The 18,244-nt window shown below is 46.1% G+C and overlaps 2 protein-coding genes across 9 annotated transcripts in view; one reads left to right on the forward strand and one right to left on the reverse strand.

The window, feature by feature from the left end:
* ATG5 (autophagy related 5) overlaps positions 1-8,914 on the forward strand; it is a 194,588-nt gene extending 185,674 nt beyond the window's left edge. For 2 of the 4 annotated variants that reach the window (XM_079781132.1, XM_079781135.1), the window contains exon 8: positions 8,833-8,914. In XM_079781132.1, coding sequence (XP_079637258.1) covers positions 8,833-8,840 — 8 coding nt within the window. In that variant the 3' untranslated portion in view covers positions 8,841-8,914. Of the gene's footprint in view, positions 1-956; positions 1,107-8,832 lie in introns of those variants that run through there. The other 2 variants (XM_079781131.1, XM_079781134.1) reach the window with 2 other exon arrangements.
* Positions 8,915-8,954: 40 nt separating this feature from the next.
* The window catches only part of PRDM1 (PR/SET domain 1), a gene marked incomplete at both ends in the record, with an annotated part of 58,916 nt that continues 49,626 nt past the window's right edge, over positions 8,955-18,244 (reverse strand). For all 5 annotated transcript variants that reach the window (XM_079781127.1, XM_079781126.1, XM_079781124.1 and 2 more), the window contains 4 exons: positions 8,955-9,530; positions 9,895-10,023; positions 10,466-11,574; positions 16,418-16,670. In XM_079781127.1, the coding sequence (XP_079637253.1) occupies positions 8,955-9,530; positions 9,895-10,023; positions 10,466-11,574; positions 16,418-16,670 (2,067 nt within the window). The remainder of the gene's footprint in view (positions 9,531-9,894; positions 10,024-10,465; positions 11,575-16,417; positions 16,671-18,244) is intronic.

An 18,244-nucleotide genomic window follows, 5' to 3' on the forward strand; every position in this document is an offset into this window, starting at 1 on the left:
CGTGCCTTTTGGGATTACATTGCCTGGGAACAAAAGGGAAGAGCAGACTGCTCTTTCTCAACTTTCATCTCTGCCTCTAGGTACACTGGTTAACTATATATGGGCAATATTTAAAACAGAGAACATACCTTCTTTAACTCCGAAGTAGCAAAGCTTTTTAAGAAAAATGTGTACTTGAAGCAGAAAGTATGTCCATTTACACGTGTCCTCTCCTTTGTAGAAAACACAGACCCTCCATGCTTTAAAGTGGAATGAAGCTAAAGCCACTTTATCTAAAATAGCATCTGAATTTTTGCCGTTGCCCAATGCCTTCTATCTGAGGATCGCCGTGCCCTTCAGCTGCAGCTGCCAGGTCTCCGAGGCATGCTCTGACAGGGCGGGGTTATCTCTGTGCCTCAGTTTCCTTTCTGGGACGCTGCTGACCTGTGGCTGACACAGAGCTACTGAAGTCTGACACCCACGCTTTTGTTAACACACAGAAACAGTCGACCTGGCACTTGGAGGGCGACTGGCCACCCCCAGCGTGATGAACATTTTTCAGTAAAGGGTCATCTGGAAGCAGCTCAGCTTCAGAGACCTGACAGGGGTGTGGAGTTCTGAGTGGGACAGCCTCCCAATAAGGGGCTCTAGTGGCCACAGTTCTCCAAGACTCTGTCTGCTCCTTGCTTTCTCGAAATGTCTGCAGAGCTAGTTAAGAGTCGAGCTCCTGACAGCAAAGACAGTAATTTAATGCTATGAGACGCTGCTGTTTTGGCAAGCCTGCCTGAAGTACAAACATCAGCGGCTGGCATGGGCCCTGCCCAGCTCGGCAATAGCAGCATTGTCTAGCCTGCCAATGTAGGAAGCAGAGGCAGGGAGCTGGGCTTCGGTTCCCAGGTCCAGCTGCAGCTCATCGGGTGGCTCGGGCACCTGGGCATCTCTCCTGACCTCCCATGCTTTCATATTCCCATTTCCAGGATGGAGATACTCAAAGCCCGACTACCTACCTCCTTCAGGAAAAAAACTCAAGAAGGAAAGCACATCGCCTTAACCCTTCCACCAGCATGAGGCCGGGTACCTTTCGCAGCAACAGCAAGAGCAGAAACCTGGATCTGTTTTGAGGAAAATCTCAGCCCATTAGCCAGATGCACAAAACTAAGCAGTTGTACCCTGGTTATTAAAAATGAAACAGATTCATTAAAATGGAACCTCTTCCTTTGATTGTACAGCCAGCTGTACGCATGGGGGCGAGCTGCTTCATGGGTCACTTGGGTCAAATGCTTCCCTGTGGGCCACCTGCCAGAGATAGGGGCATGCGCAGGGAGGGTGAGCGCTGACCTACAAAGCAGCCCCAGGACGATGAGCTCGGGATCTGGAACCACCCACTCCCCACCGCCTTCCTGTTGAAACGGACAGTCAGAAGTTAGCTGAGTGCCTGCAGTTCCGATACAGAAGTGGGTTCCATGCTTGGAATGGGCAGGGAGCTACCCTGCCGCTTTGGAAATAGCTGCACCGTTTGTACGAGCCATCCCTCGTGACGCTGGACCTGCCTTCTGGTGGGTGCCCAAGCACTTCCGTTCCTCAGTGCTCTTGCTGGAGGCGGGAGGGCGAGGCCACACGGTAGACCTGATTCACTTCCCGGCGCTTCCTCAAGCCTGCGTGGGGCGGAGGCAGTGCTGCTATGGTTGGCATTTTATTTGCTAGCCCTGCGCCCAGATGTTTTCCCCAGAAGGGTAGTCGGTCGGGTCTGGGCACAGAAGACCCTGTATCCCTGTGGGAACATACCGCCGAGAGGACAAGGAGCACCGAGCATGAGATCACAGTCTCAATTTCAGAAAAAGGCAGAGACAGGCCGAGGATTCAGGCTTCACTAACTCGCTGGCTTCTCCTTCCCTCAGGAGGGCTGCTCGCCTTCCCCTGGCCCTACTCGGTTTGTCTGGGTCCTGCGTGTCCTCCGAGGACGTCACCTGCCTTGTTAGTGTCAGCAGGTTGGAGAGAGGACCAAGCCATGGCTTTTGTGCTCCAGGAAAGGCGGCCAAACGGCCCACATTCGGTTTGTGATGGAGGGTAATCACAATGAAACTGACACTCAAGTAGAAAACGGCGGCCGCCCACGGAAGGCCCTGCACCAGCTGCTGCGCGCAGGTTAAGCGTGGAGTCGCTGCTCAGGTCAGCCTCTGGCTTCCACGAGCTTGTGATTCAGTAATAACTGGAAGCACGATTGCTTTTTCACTCACTCGTTTTTAACGGTTTATTCATAAAGCAATTTTTCACTTTTCACTTATTTTCAGCCCCTTTCACATCTATCGACTCACAGTTTCTGTCTTGGTTTAACCTTTCCCTCTCTCCTCCTCCCTCTCTCTGCTTCATTTTTTCTTTATTCCCCTTTTAAAACCTTGAACCGTTAAAACACTATCAAAGCCTTGACGGCTTTGCTAACCAAAACGTTTCATTTCAACGTCTTCTTGGGTTCCCATTCTCTTCTTTAGCTACCGGTCACTTTGTCTCCCTTTTCTTTTTGTGGCAACAAACTTAAATCTTTCCTATAAGTATGCCTTTGCTTAAAAACTATGAAGAACCTCTCTCCCCCTGAACCCACTAAACTAAACAGCCTAGAATTCATGCAGAACCCTAGCAGAGGTCTGACTCCCGCACAACCCATTATGTCCACGGGAAGAATCTTGATTCCTCTCAGATGAGCATATTAGTTCCTGGGGGGAAGTTCCTGGTCCTCACAAATTAGCAGGACCTTCGTAAGCCCAATCTCTTTTGCCCAAAGAAGCCGCAATATTTCTCTCCATACAAGCCTGCCCCTCATTTCCATTTTCTCTGACATCTCTCTCTGCTTCATCTGTCTAAATTACAAATATCTGCCATAGCAACAGAGTTCCAAGAACAAACCCAAAGGAAATAAGAGAAAACGATGGGATCTTAGCATCTGAGAGATGTAGTACTTCGGAAAGAGCAGGAAGACAACTTAGGAAACTTAGGAATGACTCCTTCATTTTATGGATCAAGATCAGAGGCCCAGGGAAGTTCTGGGGCTTTCTTGAGAGCACACAGGTATCAAGGCTCTGAACCAGGACTAGTACGAAGTGTCTGCACCCCTGGTTCACTGCTCTTCCCACCACAGGGAGAGCTCATGATCTCAGCTCCCACCTCAGGTTGGGTGTATTTTTAGACTCTGGCCCAGGGAACCATGGGAGGAGTGAAATCACCCCATTAATGATCCTTAGTTGGTTGGTCTCAACCACTCACTATCTGTTACTTGTACTAAAACTGGGGAGGCAAAGGAGGGTTCCATGGAAGGGGGCCAGTGTTTCCCTTGCGTGTGTGGATGGGAAACAGCCCTCAAGGGGAGCCATGCGGATGGGAGGAGGCGAGGTGAGGAGCACCCCTTCTCTTCCCAGGAGTAACTGCACTGAGAGGCTGCTCGCTCAGAGGTTGCTTTGCAGAATGCCAGATGCCAGGTGAGCGTGGCACCAGGCTCCCTTTCGGGATCCTTGGAAAGAACTCAAATGTGGAATAATTTTTATTGTATCTTATTGATTTATAGAGAGAGGGAGGTGGGGGAGGGGGAGAGAGAGAGCGAGAAACATTGATGTGAGAGAGAAGCATTAATCGACTGCTGTCCACAAGAGCCCCAACCTGAGATCGAGCCTGCAAGCTGGGTATGTGCCCTGATCGGGAATTGAACCCACAACCTTTTAGAAATCATTGAATTATAGAACTAGGAAGGGCTTGCCAGAGCACCGGGTACATCTGTGCTTCCAAACAACCTGGCTCCTCTCTAAGGCCTCCCAGGAAGGAGACCCTACTCCCTCCCTCCAGGGAAAGGAAAAAGCCCTAAAGATAGGTGTTAGTGTTTGCGATTTAAACCAAAGTCCTAGGGTTTCCTTTCCTTTCCTTTGCTCTGCCCCTCACCAGCAATGTAGGACAGCTGCTGGCCATCATCCGCAGGTGAAACCTCCAGATACCCAAAGATGGGAAGTTTAGTCACAATCCCATGAGAACAACCCCGTCCTGTTAACACAGGGGAAAATTTCTTCCCAAAATCACCCGTTGGCACTTACTGATCACTTCCTCTTCCTTTCTGCTTGGGGTAGGAGAAAACCACAAGGTGACTGCATTCGCGTTTACGTTAAATTAAAGCTTCTCTCTTAAATTCAGAGAGGAAGAAATGTGTACCTGGCCAACTTGAGTTCATTACTTTTAAACCTGGAAGAAGAAGTTAACTAGGAGAGGGTTTGTTAGTTTATAGTATTCTGTGAAACTGGACAGGGAGAGTATTTGCATAAATCAGGTTAAAAATATCTTTTTGAAATCTTGCTAAGATTTTTTTTTTTTTTGGCTTAAATTACATGAGTAAGGCTACATTGAGATTAAAATCACTTCTAATTTAAGGAGCAGCACTCAGCAGCACTTTGAGCAAATGGACTTGAGTTTCAGAGGACTTGAAGCTTGGAAAAGGATGTGGTGGAAGGCTTACCCCCAGGTCTTGAAACATTTCTTGTAGCTGCTGTGTACCCATAAGTAGACCCTGAAGAGGTAGCCAGAGTTCAGAATAATCAGACTTGTTATGGCCAGAAGTTGTAATGGACATGTCATGGGCAAAGGACTCTATGGTCTCCGAAAGAAAAAAGAAGGGTCTTCCAAATTGGCTCAGTGATCACATTCTATGTAACTTCTCTGTTATTCATCAACCTTTTTTAGCTGTCATCCTCTGTGGTTCAACCTTCCTTTCTATTCCAGATCACCCTAAAGGCCTGGTTTTACCTTATTTTCATTTCTCTGCTCTGGCCTTTCCCCATTATCTCCTTTTAAAAAAAAGTCTACACACACACACACACACACACGGAAAATGAGATAAATGGATGGGTCCAAAATTGGTCTCCTAACTCCCAAAGGAGGGGGGTGGGTAATCTAGAAATGTGCCCATAAACCCCCATGTCACCATATATCCATTTATTCTATATATTCCCTTGTGGTGGAGAATTGAATGCATCATTTCTGAACAGAGCTTTTATTTTAAGGAAAGACTCAGAAAATGATGATTTCTTCAGTCTTGTCCTTGCTCTACAAACAGCTGCATGAAGCCTCGATCCAACTGAGTGGAGGCCGGCAGGGTGGACTTGTGCTCCTAGTGAATGTTAGCTTTTTATGTAATGTTTCATTCAACAGCCAAGTGCACAAGTGTTCCCAAGATATATAACTCTCCAGAAAAAAAGACATGCTCTGCCAAGTAAAGAACTATGATTTATGACAGTAACTGTTACACTCTGGGTCTTATTGGGCTTTGTTTTGAAAAATTATTACCACAATGGTTCTGCAGAATTTAGTAGTGCAACCAGCACCATTTGGCACGTTTATGACAATAGGGTTCTGGTTTTCTTAACCCCACAGTTACATGTTGGCAGCATTTCAAGTTCTTGGCACAGATGTTTAAGTGGATATAAAGAAGAAACATTAAAAAAAAAATCAGGCAGTTTCGAGTGTCCACATGTAAGAAGGAGCGTTACTTTCTGAACATGCAGTTGGTGGGCATGGGACCATGAACTTGGTAATGGATGACATGGCAAGCACGAAAACCATTTGCAAAGAGCTTTTAGATCTTTTTCCATGGAAGGCACTAACACTTTTCTAGAAGCATCTCCTATTCACATCTATCAAATGAGACTCAAATTTATTTGTGCCTGGAGACAGGTTAGTTTCTGGAGCATCAGTGGACAAGCAAATAGGTCCCTTCACCACCATATGACCCCTGGGGCCGCATGGTCACACTGCCATGACCCCTGGGTTTCACACTAACAATGCCCGGCTTCTGGTAAAACTGAAGCTTTCTTGAATTGAATTACACAAGTGGCAAACCTACTACCCAAGTTGTGAAGAAAAAAAAAAAATACCATAGGATGTAGGGCAGAAGACCACGCAGAGCACAAAAAGCCCTTATTCTCTGTGGCGCCCTCAGTGCTAGCTACTGAAGCGAAAGTGACGTCACCAATGGGCAAGGTGTTCCTTGACTCAGCTTCCTGGAGCCTCCCCGAGGCCCCACCCATGAGTGGGCTGGGTCTACACACACACACACACACACACACACACACACAGCTAGGAAGGCAGTTCTGGAACTAATCCAAGTCTTCTTTACCTTCCCCCACCACCCCATGCCCATCAACAAAGTAAAACAAACAAAAATTCAATAAAAACAAACAAATCTTCCCCCATTTACTGGCTAATGCTTGAAAACTTTCCTTAAGAGAACACTGTTATAGCTCATAATTAAAGAAAAAGCTTACACCATTGAGTTGAGAGATATAACAGATCAACTCATCATGTCACTGCCACGTGCTGTCCCGGATGGAGATATGAGGGAATCCTTGCTGGGGTGGGGGTGGGGGATGGGAATGGGAGAGACCAATGGTGTCACGTTCAAAATCTGTTCTAGGGCCCCGTTTGTAGCAGGGTGAAGATGTCGCTCACTGGCCCCTCACTCAAGACACTAGACAAGCATTGGTAGAGCATGAACATTTATATTTAATTTACATTTTGACAATTTGCACATAAATAACAATGTAAACCAGTAAGTAAACATAAGATAGTTTGTTGTCCTAGCAAAGTAAAAAGCCAGTAACTTTGGTCAGTTTTGACTTTGAGGGGGAAAAAATAGAACCACTGCTGATTGTGGGCTCAACATTCACATGTAAGAGGCCTTGGAGGGAAAGTCAGACGCTACAGAGAAGCAGGAAGTCTCAAGCCACTGTGCAGGTCTCGGTAAAAACCCCACATATAAGCAAGCACAGAAGCGGGAAAAGAGGACAAAGGAGCGGTTGGAAACAGAAAGCATTTGGTGTCAATGTCAGCGTGATGCTTTGGTTTACCTGTAGTTAAGGACAGCTTGTCGAATACTGATACAGAATACACTGCCAGTTTTGCTCCTTATGGGAACAGATCAGTAAGGCTCTTGGGTTTCCCTGGATTATCCTAAACTTGTTCTCTTCTGCAGGTTGGCATTAGGTGCCATGAACAGAATGCTGCATATATATATATATATATATATATATATATATATATATATAAGCCACATTGACTAGTGATACACATCAGCTATTTAGGAAGGAGGGAGAGGAAGAGAGAAAAAATTACAATAGTAAAGGAGTAATAATGGAATTTTTATTCCCATGAGTTGGGTGTGACCACATAATCATAATGTGGCAAAACAAAAATAAAGCCATCTTAGATTGTCCTTAACAGCAAAAAAGCCATCTCTCTCTTTTTCCCTGGTTGTTATGCGGTCCCCACCTTTGTACCAAGGTTTTAGGGTCTTTTACAAATAGTGAGGGGGGCCCAAGCTCATCAATATGATTGTGAGGTCATTGAGTGCTAAAGAAAGTCTCAGAAAGGGTTTTTTTTGTTTTGTTTTTTTGTTCTTTTCTTACCCTTAGGAAAAGTAGGTTCTTTTACATGGTTTGGCTCACAATTTAAGTGGTTATAAATATGTTATATATACACGGTATAGTGGTATAAATAGATTTATAAATATACATCATTCTTTGCTACACCTTGAATGCCAACATGTAATCTTTGGGCTAAGCAGAGTTAAGAGATAGAATGGCCTTGTTCTAGCTTTCCGGAGCACACTTAAGTTTCGTCTGGAGTAGCAAATCATTAGATAAGCCCTCATTTCCTGCACGACTGGACACACTCAATGAGGTAATTGTTGTTGAACAACTTTGCAATGCCCTTTCATCTTCAATTAAATTAACCATAAAATGTAAAAACACAAATACTGAGGAAAATCGAAGTTTTACAGAAAGAATACAATTGATGTGTTGGGGATAGGAATGCTCATTACCCGCTTTGACCCTAAGACAACGAGAATACCCGTTTTTGGTGTGTTTTTTTTTTAAAGTGTGGCCTGAGCCCATCTACCTCAAATCCTTCCTGGTGGAGCACCATGTTTGTGCAATTTTAACATGACAAAAAAAAAACAAAAACCCAACAACAAAAACATCACCCAGACTCAAGCCCCTAACCCTCACACACACACAAAACCATCTGTGCTTTGGAAATGTTTCGCAGTGGTTTTAAACATGGCATTTTGTCTTCTTCACATTTTCAGATAATAAGGTGGGAATGCAAAAGTCATGGGGCCACTCTGAATGGTCGCATGACTCTGGGGGTGCGGCGACCCTGCTTTTTGGAGAGGGAGACAGGTTATCACCTTTCTAGTAACTCCGTGGCTAGGGGGAAAAGAACTCAACTATCTACATACACAAACAAGATTCCCTTTCTTGTTTATTCTACTGGAAGCTATTATCGGGTAATTCTGCACACATACCCCCAAGTTATACAATGCTGTTCAAATAACATGATCCTATGAATTAACACATCAACTGTCCATTTTTGGCAATACCAAAACCTCATATTCAAACCATTATTACAGAAGGAGGTTGACTGAAGTCATGTATTTGATCACTAAATCTTAGGTACTTTAACAGATGTGCAGAGATTGTTTACAAAGAATGGCCACAAGACAAACATATATAACATTTATACTCAAATTACAAGGAATTTTTCCAGTCATTGTAAACGTTTTTAATTATTGCTTTTTAAATGGTAAATTGTATAATAAATTATGAAGGATTAATATCATTGAAAAAATAATTATGGTAGGCAATAGTCTTAGCAATGGGAAGGCTATGCATATTCACACAAAATATTCAAAATACACAGGTTCAAATATATATATATATATATATGGGTGTAAATAAGTATATATAATATGTATAATATATTGTCTTTGCTCATTTATGCCCTGAGATTTCAGTAACTCTGGAGCTCCTTCTTCAATTCCAGACAGGTGAGGGAGAGCTTTGCGGCCCTGGGTCTATGTACAAGGAATCTGCTACAGGCACCCTGACTCGCCAAGTCGTAAGTTAAGAAACAAAATTAAGACACTTTTTTGTTTCCTGAAAATCTTAAGGATCCACTGATTCGACTGTTTCTTGTTTGACCTTGACAGGTCCCAGAGGTAGTGGGTTGCTGGGAGGCAACTTCATGAGGGACAGGTCTGATGACTCATAGAGGTTACACCCTGAGAGGAGTCCATTCCCCAGGTTTCTTTGCAAGGACACTTTCAGGCCAGTTTCTTCTCTCTCTTTCCTGACCACGGCCAGGATTTCCTTCTCCACCACAGAGGAGGTCACATCGATGTTGTCCTCCATGTCCTCGAGCCGGTCGGCATTGTCACTGATGTCAAACTTCTCGATTTCTTCGTTGATTCGAGTCAGCTCCTCCAAAGGCAGCCCCGTGGTTGGGGCCAGGGGACAGTTCCCCTTCAGGTGGACCTTGAGGCTGCAGAGATGGATGTAGCTCTTGTGGCAATGGGCGCACTTGTGGGGCCGCTCCCGGGTGTGTAGGCGCTTGTGGAGTTTCAGGTGCACGAACTGGGTGAACTTGGCGGGGCACACCTTGCACTGGTAAGGTTTCTCTCCGGAGTGGAGTCGCAGGTGGGTCTTGAGATTGCTGGTGCTGCTGAACCGCTTGTGGCAAACCTGCAGTGCGGGGAGAGGGGAAGACCAGAAGATTAAGAGTTGCCAGCGGGAGGGGCAAGCTTACAGACCGATGCCCAGCAGCCCGGGAGGGGAGAAGCCTCCCTGTGGCACCGATGGTGTGGCGTTAAGCAAACAGGGCGATGTGGCCACACACTGCACACGAGGTGGTGTTTATTTCCCCTACCATTTTCCACCCACTGGGAGCTGGCTATGTCATCATCTACCTTGCAGCACCGGGGCTGCCAGCCCGTGCCAAGGCCGGGTTCTTGTGTTGGCTAATCTATGGGCTGCAGGGCCTGGGGAGGGCAACTGCTCAGGTATTTCCTACAGAGGTCAAAAGTGCTACCCCCCAAAGACTGCCCACCTGGCATTCATGTGGCTTTTCTCCCGTGTGGACCAGGTAGTGTTTCTGCAGGTGGGCGAGCTGAGTGAAGCCTTTGTTGCAAGTCTGACATTTGAAAGGCCGTTCTCCACTGTGCACTCGGAGGTGGACCTGGGAAGAAGCCACATGTGTTAGCTGTGCTCTCAGTGGTCCGGAGGGCCCGGCATAGGTGATGCAGAGATCTTAAGAAAAGCATCGAGATAAAGTCTTACACAGAACAAATAAAGCCCCGAGGTTTTCAGAAGGCTTTGTTTTGGTTGAGCTGAAGGAACACAAGTTACAGGCCAGCAGGGGCTTTCAGCTGCTCTTCTAGCCCAAACCCCGTGTTTTCGTTATTCAGAAGAAACTCAGGAGAGGGCAAGTCACTCGTCCACAGCCACACGGAGCCAGAAGCACCAAAAGCAAAGTCAAGCCCACATCAACTATTCCCGACCCGGGTCTCACGCTATTGAAAATGAAATGGATAAGCTGTGGAAAGCGAGCTAAATACAAACATGCCCAACACAGGTACAGACACTAGCAGACAGGCAGACTGCTCTACTTGGAGGCCTACCTTCAGGTTTGAGAGCTGGCCAAAAGTCTTGGAGCAAACATTGCATTCGTACTTAATCTTGCCATTCTGCTTCTTGAGGGGGTAGGGGAGTGTCTTGTAGCCAGTCATGTTCCTTTTATTTTTTATGAGATTCATGGCCTCGTCACTGCTGGGGGCTGCCATCGCTGCTGAGGTAGCTTTGGGCTGCACCACGTGTTCCGCCGTGGCAGCTGTGCCCGCAGTGGGCGACCCGCTGGTGGGGCTGCACACCTTGTCCTTCATGCTGGCGGCGGCCCCGGTGAGGGAGAAGGCACTGCGGGGCGTGGGGACCAGCACCTCCCTGGGATGTTCCGGCTGCAGCAACCTCCGAGCTCCTTCCGAGGGCAGCGAGCTGGGCAGAGTGGCCGGGTGGAGCATGGGGTGAGGCAGGCTGCCCCCACCGAGGAGGTTACTGTAGACGGGGTACAGCCTGGGGAAGAGGCCGAAGTTGCTGATGCCATTGATGCTGCCCATGGTGCTCAGGCCGTTGCAATTCATGCCGTAGGGGGGCAGAAGGAACTTGGGGTAGTGAGCATTGTAGGAGGGGATGAAGGAGGGCGGGAGGTGGTGGGGAGGCGCGTATCCAGGGTAAGCACCCAGGCCTTCAGGGCCGTAGGGCGCGTTCAAGTAGGGGTAGGAGTCCCGGTGGTCCTGAGGCCCGGGGGCCAGAGGCGACACGGTGTTCCCTGGGCTGCTGTGAGGGCTGGAGCTTTTGAGGCTTTGGTCGGGGCTGCTTCCTGCGGAGGGACTGGGCGTCGTGGAGGACGGGATGGGGGAGTGAGGGATGTACGTGGGCCTCTCCATCCCGTAGGCCAGGGAAGCTTTCAAAAAGTCTTCCGGGCGAGGGGCCCGGATCGGGTACACGACCCGGGGGTAGAAGGGCATTTCGGGGCTCCCGTTCCTTCTGAAGTCGCCCGTGTCCTTTTCTGAAGTGAGGGGTGAAATGTTCGAACGGTACAAGTCCTTTCCTTTGGAGGGGTGGGAGTCCAATTTCAGGATTTCTTTCACGCTGTGCTCTCTCTTTGGGGCACTCTTGGGGCAAAGGTCATTCCTCTCAGTGCTCTGCTGCTTTGGATGGCTCTGTGCTTGTGCTGAAACAGAGAAGAAGGGACGATTACTCAGAGGGGTACAGAGAGCTGAAGTGAAATGGCCCAGGTGGCTCTCTCCCTGAGAAAAGCTGAGCGCCAGCTGGGCCACGAGCGAGGCACCTGGTTTCTCAACGCCTCTCCTTCTCGAGGGCCCGGCTCAGTGGGGGCCCTGGCGGCATCGGTCGCTGGAGCGAAGCGCGCCCTTTAGGTTACTCTGTTTCCACTGACAGAAAACACCCCCTTATTATGGAAAAGTGCTGCTCAGGCCAGCACAGGAGAGCCTCCATCAAAATGGGGTGGAAAAACACTGGGGTGGGGGATGTCACAGATTAATAAATGCCGTTCTGAGAAAGTCAGCACACCCTGCGAACTAGATGTGAAAGATTAAAGACTCGTTTCAAGTAATAAGCAGTCATCAATTTTCACCTGCGTTCTCGTTTAATACGGAATTTGATAAAACCCCGCACAAAACTGTCTGTGCCAAGTAGACAGATTAGAAACACAGATGCCACCCCTTCCCCTCGATTTGCTGACAACACAAGAATTTCACCCCGGCTCGGTCTGGTCTGCCCAGGCTCCCGGCGACGCTGTCCCCTGGAATCACAAGGCACGACACGGTCCTCTCTGCCAAACCACAACAGGCACTTCCCGAGCCAGTCCAATTACTTAGAGCACCAAAGAAAACAGGCAGCCAAGATGAAAGCTTTATTCCCCAAGACGGCACACTGTGACTCGGTAAATATACTATTTAGGAACAGCGGCCACGAGGAGGACACTTCCAGCCTCCCCAGGCCCTCGCCAGCCCTGCCTCCAAACACACAGTGCCTTCAGGAAAGCCCCAGTGGGAGCAGGGAAACCAAAAATTCCCTGCTCAGCCCGCCCTGGAAAGCAAAAGTAAAACATATGCTGCTGAGCTGGAGCTCAGGTTCTTGGAGGGCAGCCACTCCAGCGTGAACACCTGCCGCAGCAGCGGCAGCAGACTGAAGGCATCAGCCACGACAGGCAGGAGAGCTGGTGGGGATCAGGCTGAGGCCTCCGTAAAGTATCATTCATCATCTTTTTTTTTTTTTAAAGTCCCTGTTTGATTTAACTGAGAAGGAACTCCAGGCTTGACATCCGATAGGTCTAGAAATGAGCTCTGTGGAACTCCAGATTCTGAGCTCTTCAAATCCATTCTCTAGGTTGACAGGCTGGAGGGATTCGATTCCCGCCTGAGAGCCCCTCGGAGAATGTTATCTGCTGCTGGCTGTTATCAGTTACTCCCGGGTGAGCCAGCGGCCCCAGAATAAACACAGCCGAGACACTATCGGGGAAGATGCTGATGGGGGCAGTGATGGAAAGCTTGTTGAGGGAGAGGGATTTCTGAAGCCACTAAACCAAAATAAATATCCCCTTATCAGGCCAATATCGATCTTTCAGTGAGGCCCAGCAGGCAGGAAGTTCAAATTGTCACTTTTGTTTTTTAAAGCCTAAATGGTAAAGGAAGGTAGACAACGGAGTTGGAAAACTGATAGGCAAGACATGTATCTCTCAGCCACAGGAAGGAATTTTAGGCCGGCTGAAAAAGAGCGACTCAGAGCATCCCCATAGGCCCATGTTAACAAAAAACGTCATCCTAATAAGATGAAATACAGACACTTCACCATCATCCTTTTCTGCCATTTTTACGTGGCAAATTATATATCTAAGTCTCTTACTTTTTCCAGTAGCTTCAATACTCCTTCAATTCTAAAATTCAATAAATTAAAGCGAAAGCAAAACGTTTAGTCCAACCACAGCCTTGTTCTTCCTATTTAGTTAGGTATTCTTACTAAGCGCTTCAACAATCCGTTTATTGAACTGAAAAAAAAAGCTAATGATTTGGCCAACAAACAAGAAAGTCATAATTCATCATTTTCTAGGTAAAATATTTAACAGTGTCCGGCATATAGTAAATCCGCGATAAATGTTTGCTATCTCTCATGCCTTTCTAAAAACAAATTTACGTCTTGTTCCAAAACAATATCCAGAGGGAACGTAGCTACCCCTCCTGAGGAGTTGTGAGGTGGACAGCATGCCATCCACAGAAGGTACATTTTTAAAATCATCCTTTGCAGCTGAGTAATCAGGGGAGCTGGTGTCATTTCTGAATCTCCCACTCAGCAGCAGCTTGAGTTAACATGAAAAGGAAAATCAAGATGTGTTTTTGTTCTTAAATCTTACATGGCTGTAGGCGGACAGAGTCATTTCAAGAGTGAACTGCTTCTGAAGGCTCTGAATGGCTTAATTATGCCGACTCACATTTTCGATCTATAATAAGAACCCCCAAGACTACAAGAAAGAACCTAGAAGTTCTGCAATAGGCAAAACAAAGTCTGTTTTCAACTGAAACTGAGAAAGCAGATGAACATGTAGAAGTCTATAATTTGGTCAACTGTTTTCTAGATGGGTTAGTAAGATAGATAGAAAAAAATACCAAAAAAACTTGAAAGGGGTAGGAGTTAAACTTAATAGTTCCGACTCCTTTTCTTTTGTTTTTTTAAAAAAATGCCAATTTGTGATTTCTGAATACTTATTTTTCTTGACCTCAGTTTGCATCAAATCTCTTCTCCTCAACACTCTACCAGTTGAGCCATTACTGGCACTTAAAGCCCTCATGGGGATTCTGGCATGGACCTTTTCTGTGCTTGATGCATGGAAACCCAACACAACTCACTTGCAGACACAATCTACCTGTTAGGTCTGATGAAATAGTGGAAATTTTCCTGATCAGTCTCAGTCATCAGTTACCACGCCTAAGACAACTGGTTTCACAATCGGCAGTAGGAGTCTTGGCCTAATGTGACTAGTATTGTTACCCCTCATTCTCTACTATGAATACTGGACAATAACAGGGAACTTGGGAATGTTAGACCACCATTTAGGAAAAAATTTCTGCATAAACAATAAGGGATATTTTGGGGGGGGGGGGGGAAGAAAGGTGTCATTTCACAGTACACATGAATGTTGCTTCTGAACACAAAGGATATGCCCCTGAGTCTTAAAATACTGTGCCAAACTTTTCATTGGGGGATAAAAATGCAAGACCTTAAAAACCTTTCTTTGATTGGCAGAGAGTGAGGGAGGTATGCAAAAAGGTTCTTTTGTGGTTGGTACAAAATCACTGGGATGCATCACCTCACATGGAGTCACTGTTTAAAAAGAAGAAATCAAGGTATTTCTCTGAACCCATGAATAATTAAGCCCAAGGACTGTAAGAAGACCCCCCCCAAAGGAAGTGACTTGCTATGCTGAGAAAGTTAGGAGGAGACTGCCTATCTTCCCATGAGATGCCCTGCTGGAATAGAAGTTGTCTTTTACCACCAGGCTCTGAGTACTAGGCCTGGCACATACAGATGGTGAAAAAGCTGAAAAAGCTGAGATGCTTGGCTCTGGGACATGACAGCGATTCTTGGGAGCAGTGAAGGGAAATGAGGGAAAAGAATGGCCACCTTTGCCTAGGACCTGATTATACCCATCATGCTCATGTTGGAAGCTAGTTTATTTCCAAACATTCTAAGGCCTCATCATGAAGCTCAAGGTGCACTGTGTGTGTGCGTGGGCACGTGTGTATCAACGGGCCACAGGCACAAGCCTGTGAGGAGGAGATTCATAATCTTTTATATTTCCCGTTTTCCAGAAATCTATAAATAGTATTGAGATCATAAAGAGATGACGTAGACACTGTGGATGAGCACTAAATAGCTACAGAGTTGGGATTCTACCTGACTAGGATAAGTTGGTCCTAGAGCTGAAGTAAAAAATTCTAATTTATGCTAATATTATTATTCCAAAAGTCTCAACGATGAAAGTGTGAACTAAAACAATTTAGCCTTCATATAAAGCAAAAGGGAAACCATATCAATGATTGATGAATCTGGGTAAAGTGTATCTGGGAATTCTTTGTACTATTCTTGCAACTCCCCCTTAAGTTTGAAATGATGTCAAAAAACCACAGGTTACAAAAATATCAGCATTTAGATGCTGAAACTTTTAAACAAAAAGGTTTACAATTTTACTTTAAAAATTTAAACTTAATTTAAGAAACTGCTTTATTACATAGCAGTGTAACTGAGAACACACAAGCATAGTTACAACAGGTTAGAATGTGATGGTAATTCTTAAATCATTCATAGAGGTCACCTGAGAAGGACTAAAATGAAAGTAGACCTTTGCAGAGAGGGAAGGACAACCACTTCCACCAAATAAAGAAGTAGAGGCTTATAAATCTAAGGAATTGAGAATTGGTTACGATAAAAGTGATAAGTGGCTACTTTAATACTGACCAGTTGATCAGATAAAAGAAGGAAGCTAAAATATAAAATCTTGTTATTCATTTAGAATAATTTTTGAAAAATTACAGCTGCGAGTTTTTCTAGAACCAATCTCATATGTTCCACATCAGACCATAACTTAATAACCAAATGGGCATCTCTACAAGATTTCAATGCATATTTTAAGCACCGACAAATTACCACAAACAAGGGGTGGGGGGGGGGGCAGGGGCGCGCTTTTCCCTGCCAAGCCAGCCTGTCAGAACCAATCTCTATCTTACTCCTCCCTGCCCCCTTTTGGATAGATTAGAATTGGACATACATTTCTTCTTGTGACTTTCTGAATTAAACACTCAAAAGTAGCTCTTAATATTTTTTCAAATGATCGAGTTTTATAATAGGAACTAGGCACTAAAAGTCACCCCTCCCCTCCTTCCGAGGGCCTGGGTTAAGCCACCTCCTTGGCCTTATAATTAAACAACATGTTATTAGCTCAGAGGGGCAGAACTGACAGGACTGGCATTTCACATTTTGTTGTTCTGTAATCCACTTACTGAGATTCATCACTGTCAGCTCTCCAGGGTAAGGGTAGTGCAGCCTTTCTGCAAAGTCCCGACAATACCACACAAGCAGCTCCTGGTTGGCAGGAATGGGCTTAATGGTGTAGAAGTAGATGTTCATCCCATTCTGGCACGCAGCCAGGTTCTGCTCTCGGGCAGAGTGCGCCGGATTCACGTAGCGCATCCAGTTGCTTTTCTCCTCGTTAAAGCCATCGATGAAGTGGTGAAGGTCCCCTCTGGAGTAGATCTGTCCGAAAGAGAAGACAGACGGGTTGAAGAGAGAGTCAGTCAGCCCCCGGCACCTCTTAAGAATCAACACAGCAAGCGCACGTGTGACGTCTGGTCCCCTATCGCCTAGCTAGAAAAAGAATCAAATCATTTTGGCCCGAGTAGTCTTGAATCAGCTGAAATAAGGGCAGAAACAGGTCAGGCACACTGTCAGTTACCTTTTCCATCTCGGTTTTACCGTCCTTTCACGTGTGTGGGGGGAAATAACAAAAGGGTGAAACACAGCATTTCATTTAAGGAGCCGCCTCGGGTGAATGCAAACAGCCGAGTCCTACTTTTGCCACAGCAGCGAATGGCAAGTGGGTGATGCTACAAACTTGAATTCCGATGATGCTGACTTTTAATGCTTTGAGTCACTGCGTAGAAGACAAGCCGACTGAGTACGTCAAACCGAGTCTCTCCACTTTTTCTATGGCCTCTGTACTTGCCATTTCCTACACCCCCGCCCAAGGCTTAAACTATGCAAACATCCTCCACCCCCAAGCCTCCGAGTCCAGAAGTAACACTTGTTCGTATAAATACTTGGAACCTTGCCTTTTTGTGGAAGCACTGGGTGGGGCAAAGGTGAACTTCACCTGGCATAACAAAGTGAAGACTGGGACAGGAGCCAGAATCTGACAGTCTACCAAGGAGTCACTTTTCCTCTTGATAAACATGTTCAGCCTTGCCAAAGGAGGGGAGAGGGAACCCTCTTATCTGTGAGGAGGCTGGCTGAACCGCCACTCACAGAGCCACAGGCATGTGTTTTTGGGAAAAGAACAGGAAGACACCATGTCGTTCTTTAAAGGCAACGCATAAAGCAGATTTCAAAGTTCGCCTTGTAGTAACACTACTTCTGTTTAACAGATGCACCCAGGCCACTCGGGGGGGAAAAGGCAGAGGTAAGAACAGGAAAAAATCAAAATATACGTTCTTACTGAAACTGCTCCATAATGAAACGCCTTACCCTTCCACAGAAAGTTTCTCTCTCTCTCCCCCTCTTTTTAGCATGTACCACACCTCTTCTTCAGACCTAAGACATTTCCTTACGCATCTACAATCAATACCTGGTCATCTGCAACTTGTAGTCTCCAAGCAGTGGGGCCCGGCTCGTCCCGGAGAGCAGGTTACTGCTTTGTTCTTAGTCACATACTATGTGAGTCTATAAATTGATTCTATATTTCGCTCAAACGTTATCAGAGATAAAAAGGAACTCTGTCCCTTTAACACGGGCAGTAAACACCAGAATCACTTTCTTTTAAGAGTAACTTCCTGTAAATTGTGAAGGGGGAAATACATGTGGCTTCATCAAAGCAGCTTGTGAGAGCGTTTGCGGTGTGTTTTGTTAAGAGAAAATGGAACAAGGCTGGGTGAATTCTGCTATCAAGAGGGGTTTTCAAGTTTGTTTACTCTGATGTGCAAACTTCCAGGAACATGGGGTTCCATCGCTCTTGCACTCTTCGTTGGGCGGAAACTGCTTTCTAAAGCTACGGGTATGTTGATTCCAGTCAGCCTTCCACGGACTACAATTTACTGTATCCTCATTTAAAGAAG

This window comes from Cnephaeus nilssonii, assembly GCF_951640355.1.
Source record: "Cnephaeus nilssonii genome assembly, chromosome: 9".
Taxonomy (NCBI): Eukaryota; Metazoa; Chordata; class Mammalia; order Chiroptera; family Vespertilionidae; genus Cnephaeus; species Cnephaeus nilssonii.